Genomic DNA, 14,575 nt, shown 5'->3' with positions numbered 1-14,575 from the left:
CTATAACTTGTACTAACATTTATCTTTTAAGAACTACAAGTCTTTCTATCCATGGATCGCTTTAACAGAATGTTAATGCCATCTTGTTGATTTATTGTTATAATAAAGAAATACAGTACCCATGTACCGTATGTTGAATGTATATATCCGTCTCGGTCTTATCTTTCCATTCCAACAATAATTTACAGAAGAATATGGCATATTTTATAGATGGTTTGAATTGCCATTAATTGCGATTAATTACGATTAATTAATTTTTGAGCTGTAATTAACTCGATTAAAAATTTTAATCGTTTGTATTAATGTTTCAGCCATTAATGTATTAATGTTTCTGCCATTAATGTCTCATCTTCTTGCATGTGTAATATTTCAGCTAGTAATGTTTCATCATATTGCTCCACACTCATACATCACAAAAACCTTTGTTAGGTCGCTTCATACTTATGCATCACAAAGTCCTTTATTATGTCATAAAGAATAACTGAGAAAACTATAAAAGCCTCGAACTGAGAAAACTATAAAAGCCTCGAGCAGACAACATCCAGTGTCAGATCGTTAGCGAACAAACATAGGTCTGCATATCAACTTGCCATTATCGTTTGATCTGATAGTTTTTCCTTACCTGTCAACATCAATAAAATCCTGTGTCTGCGATACGCAACTGGGTCCTCCGTCTCGTACATGACAGTAGTAGGGGTGTCAAACGATTAAAATTTTTAATCGAGTTAATTACAGCTCAAAAATTAATTAATTAATATAGTGTAATATACAAAATGAATACATTTAAAACGTTGTAGGGGTGTCAAACGATTAAAATTTTTAATCGAGTTAATTACAGCTCAAAAATTAATTAATTAATATAGTGTAATATACAAAATGAATACATTTAAAACGTTGTACAATTGTAATTTTCCATGTGTGAGTAGCATCAACATATTAGCACCATGGAAAAGTTTTTTTATTGATAATTTATTTATTTTAACAATATATTCATGTTCCAATTTGCAACTATGTTCTGAAAAAAAAAATCTTGTTCAATGGAAAAAAGTTTTTTTTTTTTTTTTTTTTTAACCCATACATCTCAAAATATTTTATATTTTAATTATTTTATAATTTTGTAGCTATAATTGCAATACCGTGATACCGTGAAACCGCGGTATTTTTGCTCACCGTTATCGTACCGTCAAAATGTCATACCGGCACATGCCTACTCTAAAGATTTTCTATTGGGTTTATGTCTGGAGACTGGCTAGGCCCCTCCAGAACCCTAATAGCATGCTCTTTACGAAGCCACCCCTTGTTAATTCTGACTTTCTGCTTCGGGCCGTTATGTTGTTGGAAGACCCAGTCACGACCCATTTTCAATGTTCTGAGGGAAGGAGGTTATTGCCCAAAATCTCACAATACATTGTCCTTGTCAACCTCTCCTTAATACAGTGTAGTCGTCCAGTCCGATGTAGGCATGTGCCGGTATGAGATTTTGACGGTATGATAACCTTAAGCAAAAATACCGCGGTTTCACAGTATGACGGTATTGCAATAAAATGTTTTTTTTTTTTTAAATACAATGCTCTTAAAAATCGGTCAGACACATAGAAAAAGCCTAAATTAACTATGAACTAAATTACAAATGCATTGAAAAACATTACCATCAAAGAAAAACTTACGTTGCTCTTAATAAACACGCTTAACACGCTAGAGTGAACTTCTCATAGTTGGTGGGAAACGTTCATGACAGCATTTACTTACATTAAATTTTGTGTAAACTGTCGGTGAAATCATGTTGGAGGTGTTGCTTCCCCTGGCGACCACCCTCCGCGAGCGTGTCGGCTGTCCCTTCTCTAAGCCGCAGCCGTCTGTTTCTTTTCGCGAGCTGGAGTGCTCCCACACTAGCGACTTTGTCTTTTTTGGGGGTGAAAAGCTCCAAGTCACATATTTTTCGCTGCATTTTTGGGATATAAAAATTTGCTAATACCATACTACGGTATGACGAAAAGTTTTAGTGGTTTTGAAACTGTGATGTTTTCATACCACGGTAAACCTTGAAACCGGTAATCGGCACATGCCTAGTCCCATGCTAAGAAAAACACGCCCAAAGCATGATGCTACCACCCCCATGCTTCACAGTAGGGATGGTGTTCATGGGATGGCACTGAGTGGAATTAGGACCAAAAAGTTCCATTTTGATCTCAAATGACCACATGACTTTCTCCGATGACTCCTGTGGATCGTTATCAGGCTCCTGCAGAGCTTGCTGATGAGCAGACCCCTGATCCAAATGGTCATTGGCAAACTTAAAACAGGTCTGGACATGTGCTTATTTAAGCAGGGGAACCCTCCGTGCCATGTATGATTTTAAACCATGATGTTTTTGTGTATAACCAACTGTAATGTTGGAAATGGTGGTCCCAGCTTCATTCAGGTCATTGACCAGCTCCTCCTGTGTAGTTCTTGGCTGATTCCTCACCATTCTTAGGATCATTGAGATCCTACGAAGTACATCTTGCATGGAGCTCCAGTCCGAGAGAGATTAGCTTCTTCCATTTTCTAATAATTGCTCCAGTGGTGGATCTTATATCACCAATCTTCTTGGTCCTGTAACTCTTTCCAGGCTTGTAGAGGTCTACAATTTTGTCTCATGTTTCTTTGGACAGCTCTTTGGTGTGTATGGGATGGACATGTGTCTATATGCAGCTAACCGCCTCAAACAGGTCAAAAAGTCAGACTCAAAAAGTCCACCTCCACTCCACTTATTTAGGAGAATAATTATTCTCTCTTATTTAGGAGAATAAGTGGAGTCGAGGTGGGCTTTTTAAAGGCCACGAACAGGTCTTTGAGGCTCAGAAGTCTAGGTAATAGACAGGAGTTCAAATACTTATTTGCTCAAGTATAATACAAATGGTTAATCAATCATACGCTGTGATTTCTGGATTTTTTTTTTTTTTTAGATTGTCTCTCACAGTGGATAAGCACCTACCATAAAAGTTTCAAACCCGCCCATCATTTCTAAGTGGGGGAACTTGCAAAATCGATGGATGTTTGAATACTTATTTTTTCCACTGTATCATCACCAAGTTTGTGTTGTCCTTGTAGGTGCTACAATATGTGCTTGTCTGTCAAAGTTCATTCAAAATTGTTGCAAACCTTTCTTCATTTTTGGACACAAACTTTTGAATTTTACAGACGAAAACATTTTAAATAACTGTCGACTAAAACTAGACGAAATTTAAATGAGATTTTGGCGACGAACACATTTTGAAATGAATAAAATATGACTAAAGCTAATAAGTATTTTCGTCCAAAAGACTAAGACACAAAAGGCCTGACAAAAACAACACTGACCCAAACTTGTGAGTCTGTTATTAATTGGTTTTCTGCATGTATACCCTGCAACTGACTAGTGACCGGTCCAGGATCTATTCTATGTCACGCCCAAGGTCAACGGAGATAGGCTCCCCCTCACGTTTGACCCTGAACAGGATAAGAAGGCTATAGAAAAGCAGTTTCCTCTCCATTTGAACATCCCGTGACCCTGGATTTACCTTTCCTCCTTTCTCAAGTCTTTCTCAAATAACAACCTTGTCCATGGCAGTACGTTAATGTCAACACATGCCTGTTTAGCTGTGATTCTCAGAATATAGCACCAGTGAAATATGGACTTTGCTGCAAATAGGCTACGGAACCTGTCGAGCATAACTCCTGCTGCCACGGAATAGTGAAAAAGACAGAAAAAGCTTTGTATTTTGCTTAGAAAATATTGAAAATTTGCTTTAGAAATGATTTTCTATGAGTAAAATAGAGGCAGAGTAGTATATCTTCCCTTCTATTCAAACAAGGAAAGATACCTACCAAACAATTTTCTTTTGCTACCTTTGCAAGGACATGTCTCGTCCTTGTCTTTTTGATATGATGGTTTGATGCATTTTTCAATTGGATATGAATGAGGTTTGAGGTAGAAGGGAAAACAGTCTCAGCATGCATTTAGCATGCCATTAATCACAAGGGAGTACCTGACCAAGAAAGCACTCACATACAGTGGGGCAAATAAGTATTTAGTTAACCACTAATTGTGCAAGTTCTCGCACTCGAAAATATTAGAGAGGCCTGTAATTGTCAACATGGGTAATCCTCGAAAATGAGGGACAATGTGGGGAAAAAAAACTGAAAATCACATTGCTTGTTTTTTAAAGAATTTATTTGCAAATCATGGTGGAAAATAAGTATTTGGTCAATAACAAAAGTTCATCTCAATACTTTGTTATGTACCCTTTGTTGGCAATAACGGAGGCCAAACGTTTTCTGTAACTCTTCACAACCTTTTCACACACTCTTGCTAGTATTTTGGCCCATTCCTCCATGCAGATCTCCTCTAGAGCAGTGATGTTTTGGGGCTGTCGTTGGGCAACACAGACTTTCAACTCCCTCCACAGATTCTCTATGGGGTTGAGATCTGGAGACTGGCTAAGCCACTCCAGGACCTTGAAATGCTTCTTACGAAGTCACTCCTTTGTTGCCCTGGCTGTGTGTTTGGGATCATTGTCATGCTGAAATGTTACGATCCGCGAACGCTTAAAACAAGATTGGACCAAAGAGCAGACAAGAAACAGAGGGAATTAGTAAAAGGGGTTTTTAATACAACTAAAAAACACGCGATCGCGGAAAAAGGGTGAATAACAAAAGGAGTCCGTGACAAGACGTCGACGGGGATCAAATAACACTAAACTAAGTGGTGGGCAGCGAGCCAACAAGATAACAAAAATAATCACACTCAGTACCTGCACAAGGTAGAGGAATCACCGAACGAAAAAACAGCTGACGCATAAACTAGCAAATCCAACGAGCCTCGAAAGTACTGGTGTCAAATGGCGAACAGCCAGCAAATATCTCGGCAACATTGGTTTTGGATCGCCAGCGTTATATACAAATGTTGAGTTGCTGGAATTAGCCGCAGGTGCGATGATGGGAACGCCCACACCGCCGGCTCTGTAATGGAAAACAAAATCTAACAAGCAGCAGAATGTGACATGAAAGACCTAGCCACATCTCATCTTCAATGCCCTTGCTGACGGAAGGAGATTTTCACTCAAAATCTCTCGATACGCGGCCCCATTCATTCTTTCCTTTACACAGATCAGTCGTCCTGGTCCCTTTGCAGAAAAACAGCCCCAAAGCATGATGTTTCCACCCCCATGCTTCACAGTGGGTATGGTGTTCTTCAGATGCAATTCAGTATTTTTTCTCCTCCAAAAACGAGAACATGGGTTTCTGCCAAAAAGTTCTATTTTGGTTTCATCTGACCATAACATATTCTCCCAGTCCTCTTCTGGATCATCCAAATGCTCTCGAGCGAACCGCAGACCGGCCTGGACGTGTACTGGCTTCAGCAGGTGGACACGTCTGGCAGTGCATGATTTGAGTCCCTGGCGGCGCATTGTGTTACTGATAGTAGCTTTTGTTACTGTGGTACCAGCTCTCTGTAGGTCATTCACTCGGTCCCCCCGTGTGTTTCTGGGATTTTTGCTCACCGTTCTTGTTATCGTTTTGACGCCACGGGGTGAGATCTTGCATGGAGCCCCAGATCAAGGGGTATTATCAGTGGTCTTGTATGTCTTCCATTTTCTAATAATTGCTCCCACACCAAGCGTTTTACCTATTGCAGATTCAGTCTTCCCTGCCTGGTGCCGGTCTACAATTTTGTCTCCGGTGTCCTTCGACAGCTCTTTGGTCTTGGCCATAATGGAGTTTGGAGTGTGACTGACTGAGGGTGTGGACAGGTGTCTTTTATACCGATAATGAGTTAAAACAGGTGCCATTATTACAGGTAGAGAGTGGAGCCTCGTTAGACCTTGTTAGAAGAAGTAGAGCCAGAAATCTTGCTTGTTTGTAGGTGACCAAATACTTATTTTCCACTCTAATTTGGAAATAAATTCTTTAAAAATCAAACAATGTGATTTTCTGGTTGTTTCCCCCCCCCCCCCCCCCCCCCACATTCTGTCCCTCATGGTTGAGGTTTACCCATGTTGACAATTACAGGCCTCTCTAATCTTTTTAAGTAGGAGAACTTACACAATTGGTGGTTGACTAAATATTTATTTGCCCCACTGTATATTGTTGACCCCTGCTTGGCTATCTACATTTGGTTCAGGTCTCACCCCTTAGCCATCATCTGGATGTTTCAGAAAATCTCTCATTCGCCTCCGCCATCTATTCTTTCAATTGCTTCTCCTGTTCCTTCTACACCCCCGCATACGCTGACCACATCCACTAAACTCAGTCCACAGGCATGCAGAGTAGAGAGTGTCAGAGGCGTGCACTGCTGGCACTTTCCCCCACCCCTGCACCGGGACCGTTTCCAGGACTCCATCGCCTGTTCACTCACTTAAGTATGGACGAGCCTCCAACTGGAGATTTATTTTAGAACCGTTTCTTCTTATGTTTGGTCATTCTGCAGCTATCCAATACCCAATGGCGGTAGGGTGGAAGCTTGTGAATTCTAAGATCCACCTTATACAACCCCTAGCAAAAAGTATGGAATCACCAGTCTGGGACGGGCACTCACTCAAGAAATTTTATCATGTAGGACAAACTCAGATTAAAAGCTTGAAAAAATAATGAATTAGTACAAAAGTACAACTCTTTAGCATCCAGAAACACTAAAAGAAATGAATAAAAACATTGTGGTGGTCAGTAAATGTTACTTTTATGGAGCAAGTGCAGGGAAATATATATGGAATCATGAGAAACAAACAAAGAAATAACAATCAAAACACATCTGTAGTATTTAGTAGTACCACCTCTGGCTTTTATAACAGCTTGCAGTCTCTGAGGCATGGACTTGATGAGTATTCTTCATCAATTTGGTGCCAACTCTTTGATTGCAGTTGCCAGATCATCCTTGCAGGTCAGAGCCTTGCTGTGGATCATTTTTTAAATAACTTCCACCACAGGTTTTCAATAGGGTTGAGATCTGGGCTATTTGCAGGCCATGACATTGACTAGATGAGTCTTTCTCCAAGGAATGCTTTAGCAGTTTTAGCTCTGTGGCATGATGCATTGTCATCTTGGAAAATGATATTTTCAATTGAAGGGATAAGTAAGCTGTCTAAAATTTAAATGTAAACTTGTGCATTTGAAGATTTAACCACAGCCATCTCCTCAGTGCCTATGCCTGACATGGAGATCCATATCATCAAGGACTTAGGGAATTTTGATTTTTTTCTTCAAGCAGTCATCCAATCATCTTTTTAAATCTCACTTGAACAGCACCAAACCAAAATTCCAGCATCATCACCTTGTCAAGGGTCAAGAATCTGCGTTGGACAAGGTGTAGCGATAGCCACTAGCGTTAGCCGCTAGCATTAGCCTTCCGGGCTTCTTTTTGAGTTCCTGATAACTACTTGACTTCATTCGTAAGCACACTGACTAGGGCAGTCCCAAACGACTAATTTCCTCCCGATTAGTCAGCTGACAATTTTTACGATTACCGTAATTTCCCGAATATAACGTGCACTTTTTTCCCCCCCAAAATCAACTTGTAAACTCATGGTGCGCATTATAAACGGGTACATGGATGGAGACAGAAATATATATGTATTACATATATATATAAACCGATTTTTTTTCATTGACACGGCCACGTTGTGTTGAAGAAACGTATGCGGCGACCCGTTGCCGACCGTTACGGTACGTGACGTCACCATTTTGTTTCGGCAATACTTCACTCTAATCGGCCGAATGATTTCGTCTGTGTTAGATTCTGCTTTTTTCACTCTTCATAAAGCACAGAATTTAGTTTCTTGAACTCATTTGAGTCGACGTTTATTGCAGCTCCGCAATTCGGACCATAACAAATGTAAGGACACACACTTCCTGTGTCCGTCAACTATATCGGTCCCTCGGGAAACTCAAACCCAAATAACAATAGTTCCTTTAGTTACTGTCGTGTTGACAACGATGAGCTCTCACGGATTTCCGACTTACATTCTCACTTTCATTTTACCGTATCAATCCATGGAAGAAACATTTATTCATCATGAGGAAACGAGCAAGTTATACAGCAGCCGTTAGTTGGAGAAGTTGTCAAATCATATTATTACCGTAAATATTGTCAGTTTACGGTAATGTTTTGAACTACCAATGTGCTATGCTTGTGCTGTGTTTCACCAGTCAGTAAAATGACATCTCTGTATCTGTACACAAGCTCTGTTTTCTTCTAAAATTAGGGTGCGCGTTATAAACGGGTACAATAATTTTCCCTAGATTTTACAAGTAAATTTGGGGTGCGCATTATACACGGGTGCGCCTTATATTCGGGAAATTACGGTGGTCAACTAATATATATATATTTTTAACTACTTTAATAATGAAATTTTTGTTGAAGCTTATTAATTAACAAAAAACATTTTGGAACACCTAAATTCTTTATTAACATATAGATAAATAACATAAATATCACTAATAAATCATAAACAATGAGGTCAAATGCTGCTGGCATAAACTAGTGCAAAAAAATGTAAAAGGAAACACTGTGACTTCACCTTTTTAACAGGTGTCAAAACAATTCTTACTCTAATGTCCCGGACAACCATTTTCAGAATACTTTGTGTGAGTTCAGATGCTTTTTCTGGTGTGCATGCCGCATTTTTGGGGGAGGGGAAAAACTGTCCAACTTTTGTTTTTACCTGAAAATAGATAAAGTAGAGGGCACATTGAAATATTACCACAATTATTTTGAATGAAAGGCACACATACTCACAGTAACAAAAATTAAATATATAGTATTAATTTTATAGTATACTACTATACGTATATACACAATAATACTTTATAATATAAAATAACCAACATTAGTGCAGTCATGAATTACAGTAAGCAGGCCAGTGCTGTTTCCATATATTTGTTTCCATATATATATTTTTATTATATTATGTATATACAGGATATATGTATATATTATCCCCAAGTGGGAGCTTCCACGATCCTAATGAATTTAATAATAATACAAAAAATTATATATATATATATATAAATTATTTTATTAGATCAAAATGCATGTTGATATGATGCACATAAAGGCAAGTTCCATTAAAAAAAATCATGAGAAAGTTGTATGGACTTACAATCCGCTAGCTTGTTGTTTCTTGTTGTCTTCGAAAATTATACTTTGGTGACGGCGCTTCAAGTGTTCGTCCATAGCCGACGTGCTACCATGGTATGCGAGCGCAGCTTAACAAAGTGTACACACAGTGGCACGCTCCATATTTTCCTTGAAATAATTCCGGGCTCTGGCTATTCTGGTCTGCCTTTCTGGCTTTATGCCACTTTAACGTGTCACCAATTCTGCCCTTTTTGGTAATTGGCGGTGTTTTCAACTCCTCATCGTCGTGAGGAGTGAACCGGCGATTCACTTGGCTCGTTGTCGTCGGTCCGTCCGATTTTCTCCTCAGGAAGGCGGCAGCGTGCATACAAACACGTATGGCGTCGGATGGCTCTTTATGGATACTTTTAATGACCAAAACAAAAATGTGGGGGATGCCAACTCCGCGCTACCCGGGCACTTTCCCAACTCACCGATCTCCCTCCCTCTCTCTCGCTCGCCCACTTTCTTCCTCTTTGCTCAATCTGACACTGCCGGTTATATTGAAATAACAGCAGCCTCCTTGGGGGTACCAGTAACAACCGCTTGCATCGCGGGCGCCCGCCATTCTAAACTTTATCCGCATTTATTATTATTATTATTTTTTAAACCCGTCATTACCCGTCGACGGTATGTTTTGCCTGTCGATGCATTTACGTCATCGATGATGTCGACAACGTCGACTAGTTGGGACAGCTGTAACACTGACTGCTTTCTTAAAGGGAAATGAACATAGCCAAAGAAAACGGAGTCAAAGCGGGATGAAAACACTATATTTTCTTGTTTTATTAAATTATTGAATTTACCGACATGGTCAAAATTACGTCAGTCATCGTGAAGAATTTCGGTTACGGCAAATTTTCGGTATACCACCCTGCTGTAGCTCTCGTACACTGATGCAAGCTGTAGAAAATGGGGCTATAGATACCAGAACAAAGATGTCTGTGACAATTGTGAGACGCAATCTGGCTACCAATTGAGTTAATGTTTTCAAGATGACTGTTTGAATCCAACCCCCTCCTACTTGAGTAGCCATTTCAGATTCCCTATGAGTTTTATTGTGAGGAAGTTGATGCTGGGTTAGTCAGCGGCCCTCCTGAGTGCTGTGTGCAGTCTGTCTGGGACCAGTGATGTGTGCAGTTGTTGTCTAGTTCCAGCCGTTTCCTTGTGTTAAAAAAAAGTTGCCTTGATTAATGAATATGAGGTGTGCGTGGAAAGATTTTGACGTCTGAAGGGCTCGGCCAGAAAAGAGGACTACACACTGACAGGAAGTCAAATGAGAAGTGGAAGAGAAACTTTCCCGCCGGGCCTTTGTGATGTTTTTACTCGGTAAGCAAATTGATTTTTCAATCTTTATTTATTCTTTACTGATTGACAAGTCAGGGAATTGATGAGTCCTATCTTTAATGGCAATAGCACAGTTCAGATATCGAACATAAACGTTCTGGCGTCTGAGGACGGCAACTGCTCAGTTTAAGAAATTCTTGGATTGAAAAAGTAGGAAAGCGTCATTGATCGTAATAGAATAGCTATGGGAGTTGAGTAGTCAAGAGCCATTCTCCGCTTAACTAATTTGCTCCCAAAAATGTATAAATACGTTCTGTTTTTAATTGTTTCAGTGTCCCAAAAACATTTATATGTCTTTTACGGGTTTTTTTTCACAAGAGACATCTCTAGGTTCTGATGCAACTTTGCTCCAAAGCACTACGCTCAAAATCCATTTGAAAGCAATAAAACTGGCCACTGGAGGGCAGTAGCGCATTTGGTAAGAACTCATATCGGACCATGAAAGGAAATGAATGAAGAGAAATAGTCAGGAAACGGAAGTTGGAAGAAGTAAGAAGCGTGAGAAAAATGTGGAGAATGATGTAAAACACAAGGCACGTGTCTGTTATGAGGTGTAGTGGTCACTACAAAAGAAACATTTTAAAAAATCTATCTTGATGAGACAGGCGGTGATGAGGGAAACATTTACCCCGTCTGCCGATGCAGCTGCGGCCACAACAGCGTCGTCTCTCAGTTCAATAGTTCAGTTATGTGTAAATAAATTGTTACTTTGCTATCAAAAGCTCTATTTGTCTTATTGTTTATGTTATTTTGTAGTAGGAAAACATTATTCAAATGTTTGGGATGTCACAAAAGCAAAAAATAGCTGTGTTAAAGTCAAAGTTATGTTTGAAATGTATGCTTTTACAAAAAGCTCAATTTCTCAGTTTTTTCATCAGAAATTGGAAAATTGCTCAAACTAAGCTATTTTCTAATGCTGATGTCTAAAGAGTGGAAAAAGATATGAACTTTTTTTTCTGCTGAAAGAAAAGAGTAATATTTCTTTTGGTGGGTTCCATGTTTATTTAACAATAAAACAGAATTTTCTATGGGCCTTGCAAAATCAGTCAAAATCCAGTAAAACAGCCGGGAGCGAAGGGGTTTGCTCCGGTGAAAATGGCCAAATGACCATGCTACCATGACTTTACTTGTACTATATTTGGTAGGAATGAAGGAATCTGACCTTTTAGCCATATTGCCGGAATCACGCCAGCCACCGGACCCGCGCTGGCGCGGCCCCAACGAACGGGGCCGGAGAGACCCTGACAACCCAGCAAAAGGCCAAACTCCGCGCGGTCAGCTTAGTCTTAACCCCTTGTACTGACTCCATTTTGAAAGCTGGAAAAAGGCTTAGAAGCACAAGTCGACAATTTATTCAGGTCGACCGCGATCAAACGGCAAGGCGAAACAGAAACACTCAGGCGAGGAGGCAGACTTATTCCAAGGTCACCATATCACAAGTCAAAAAAAGGTTCCCTAGAAAAATAGTTAAACATTCAGTCTTTTTGAAGGCTGTCGCGGGGCTGGCTGTGGGCAGAAGAAGGGTGTGTTTGGGCGTTATTTAGGAATATTGTCTATATGTGGATTGGACAGAAGGATTCAGGAGTTACTTTTGTCAGGGCAACAAGGGTTGTGGATTTTGCCACCTAGGCGCCACGTGAGTGCAAAGAGTTCATTTCTCGGTTGGAGGTTCCTCCTTATCAGATGTTTCTTGTCGAGACAAGAGGTCCCGCCATTTGTTCTGGACTGTCCGGAAGAACTGATTGTGAGAGTTGGTGATGCAGGTTACAATCTAGTTTTTACACGAGCCGCAATATCCCTTTGTCTAATTAAGTTTAGAGTAGGGAATTGGCCTTGGCCTATTGTCCCAGGAACCATTTGGACTTCACACAGTACAGTAAATGAATTCTTCGCGCCACTAGTTTGTAGCGTGGTTCCAGCTGCAGTCAGACCCTTCTCGCAGAAGGCAGGCTGCTACAGGAAGCGTCAAGCTTGTCTGTTTTATTCATATTGGAGGTTTTGCCTCCTCGGCAGCCACCCTCTGCAAACATGTTTTACATGTCGGTTGGCCCGCCTCCTCTGAGCCACGGTAGTCTAACTTTTCTGTAGCTGAAGTAGTCCCATACCAGCGATTTCAATTTCTTCAAGGGGGGGAAAAAGTTCAGGAGATTCACCTCCTCCAGCCATCGTGTAGCACAGCTGACTGACTGACACTGAGCAACAACGGGTGGGAGGAGGGTTGAGCCTTGCAGGTGCAAGTGAGGGATTTTCCCTGCATTTTTGGAACATAAAAAATAGCTAATACCTTAGGGACGGTATGACGGGAAATTTTTGCGGTATTGAAACGTGACATTTTCATACCACGGTATACCTTGAAACCGGTAATCGGCGCATGTCTAGTGGTGGTTCTGTTTCATTAAGTGTTGTATAACTAGTGTTGTAAATCTGAGACTGCTTTTTGTTCAAGACCACATTTTGAAAGTTTTGGTCTGGTCCCCCTTAAAAAAGTCAAATCTCGATGTCGGCTATCTAAAATCTTCATTTTGACTTGGTCTTCGTAAGTTCTGGTTCTGGGAAAATCTTGTTCTGGTCTTGATCATGGTTCCAAGCACAACATCAGAGTAACAGTCTTGAAGTAGGGATGGTTGCATCCTGCTTGGTCACTTTCTGATCACTGATGTAGTCAGCGCTTTCATCAACATGACATCTGCCTAAAATGTCAGTGTATCCTTTCAGCCGACCACCTTTCAAACGGAACAATTCTTTGGCTCAATACGCAAATAAATAATAATCCCATTTCCATACATGCATATGGCGGAAAACACTCAGGTGACTTGAAGTTCCGCTCTGAGACCCCCAATTTGGCCAAATTTCAAAATTGTCCTATATGCATGTGTGATATACATCGTTGGACAGCTTAAAATCTCAATTTTCTGGGGGACGAAAAATTTTGAACAAGAGGGCATTTAAGAAAAAATAAAAAATGAAACAGCGAAACCCTATTTGGAGGTGAAAACACGCGAGAACAGAATTAATGACGCCATGACTTAACGAGATATTATCGCGTACTTACATTGTTTCGATCCAAAAACTCTATGTAGCATGTATTACTGAGTGTCAAGACACAGCTGTGAATGGCCACAGCTGGATTTTATGGGTGAAACATGGTAATATAACAAGGGTCTTTTTTGTATATTTACCCTTTTAAACATTTTTTTTTCAGTTTTTATTTGTTTGGATCGATTATCGTCTAACATATCCGACAAACGCGACAGTAACAAAAAAAAAATACAATTAAGCGATAGTTATGAGGTAGATATCCGTGACTTTTTTACAGACACCATTTTTTTCACAGTGACGTAATTTGTTTAAAATATGCGAATGAATAATTTTTTAAAGTTTTTTTTTAAACGAAATATGAGACATCAATTAATAATTCTAAGCTAAAAATGACATTTTGAATAATAAATATAATTAATTACCTTCGTTTTATGGCTGGGTTGAAACAAAAGCGGTTGCGCGATGTCTGTAAACGGGGGTTTCCAGGGTAAAACGGAAAAATTAAAAATAGTTCGGGGGCTTCATGCGCCATGAATCTGCTATGACAGCATATAGACATTAGAGCTGGGAATCTCTGGGCACCTAACGATTCGATTACGATTACGATTCAGAGGCTCCGATTCGATTATAAAACGATTATTGATGCACCCCCCTCCTTTTTTTTTTTTTTTTTTTTTTAAAATGTTTTGTACATTAGTTCCAAAATTGTTCAAAAATACTCTCAGGCTAAACCACACTACTATTTCAGTATCAAGTTAAGATAGAGCAGTAAACAAATATACAAAAATAACATTAAATAAAAAACTCCAGTCCCCATTCTGTATCAGCAGCTTTAAACTACATTCAATTAATTTAATGTTGTGAATCAACCGTTAAATTTGTTAAAATTGCTCCCGTTATTCCATAATTTCCCTTTTGTCTACTTTCGACATGTGAAAGTTTTAAAACTATTTTAAAGATAGATTCAAGTCAATATTTTACCGATTTAGGAGTATTTTAGATAAAAAGTTAATTAGGTTTGCTTGGAAGGTTCGCTACAACAGCCTTGCTGGG

At 39.7% G+C, this 14,575-nt stretch overlaps 1 protein-coding gene across 10 annotated transcripts in view; it reads left to right on the top strand.

Moving 5' to 3' along the window:
- Positions 1-14,575, top strand: part of LOC130931967 (BAH and coiled-coil domain-containing protein 1) — a 221,457-nt gene that overhangs the window by 92,906 nt on the left and 113,976 nt on the right. Inside the window, exon 1 of one of the 10 annotated variants that reach the window (XM_057861251.1) lies at positions 9,123-10,465. The exons of the other annotated variants lie outside the window; for them this stretch is intronic. Within the exon in view, the coding sequence (XP_057717234.1) occupies positions 10,453-10,465 (13 nt within the window). The 5' untranslated portion in view covers positions 9,123-10,452. Of the gene's footprint in view, positions 1-9,122; positions 10,466-14,575 lie in introns of those variants that run through there. 10 annotated transcript variants of the gene reach the window in all.

Source organism: Corythoichthys intestinalis, chromosome 16, assembly GCF_030265065.1.
Source record: "Corythoichthys intestinalis isolate RoL2023-P3 chromosome 16, ASM3026506v1, whole genome shotgun sequence".
Classification (NCBI taxonomy): Eukaryota; Metazoa; Chordata; class Actinopteri; order Syngnathiformes; family Syngnathidae; genus Corythoichthys; species Corythoichthys intestinalis.
This window is presented reverse-complemented; position numbering and strand designations above follow the sequence as displayed.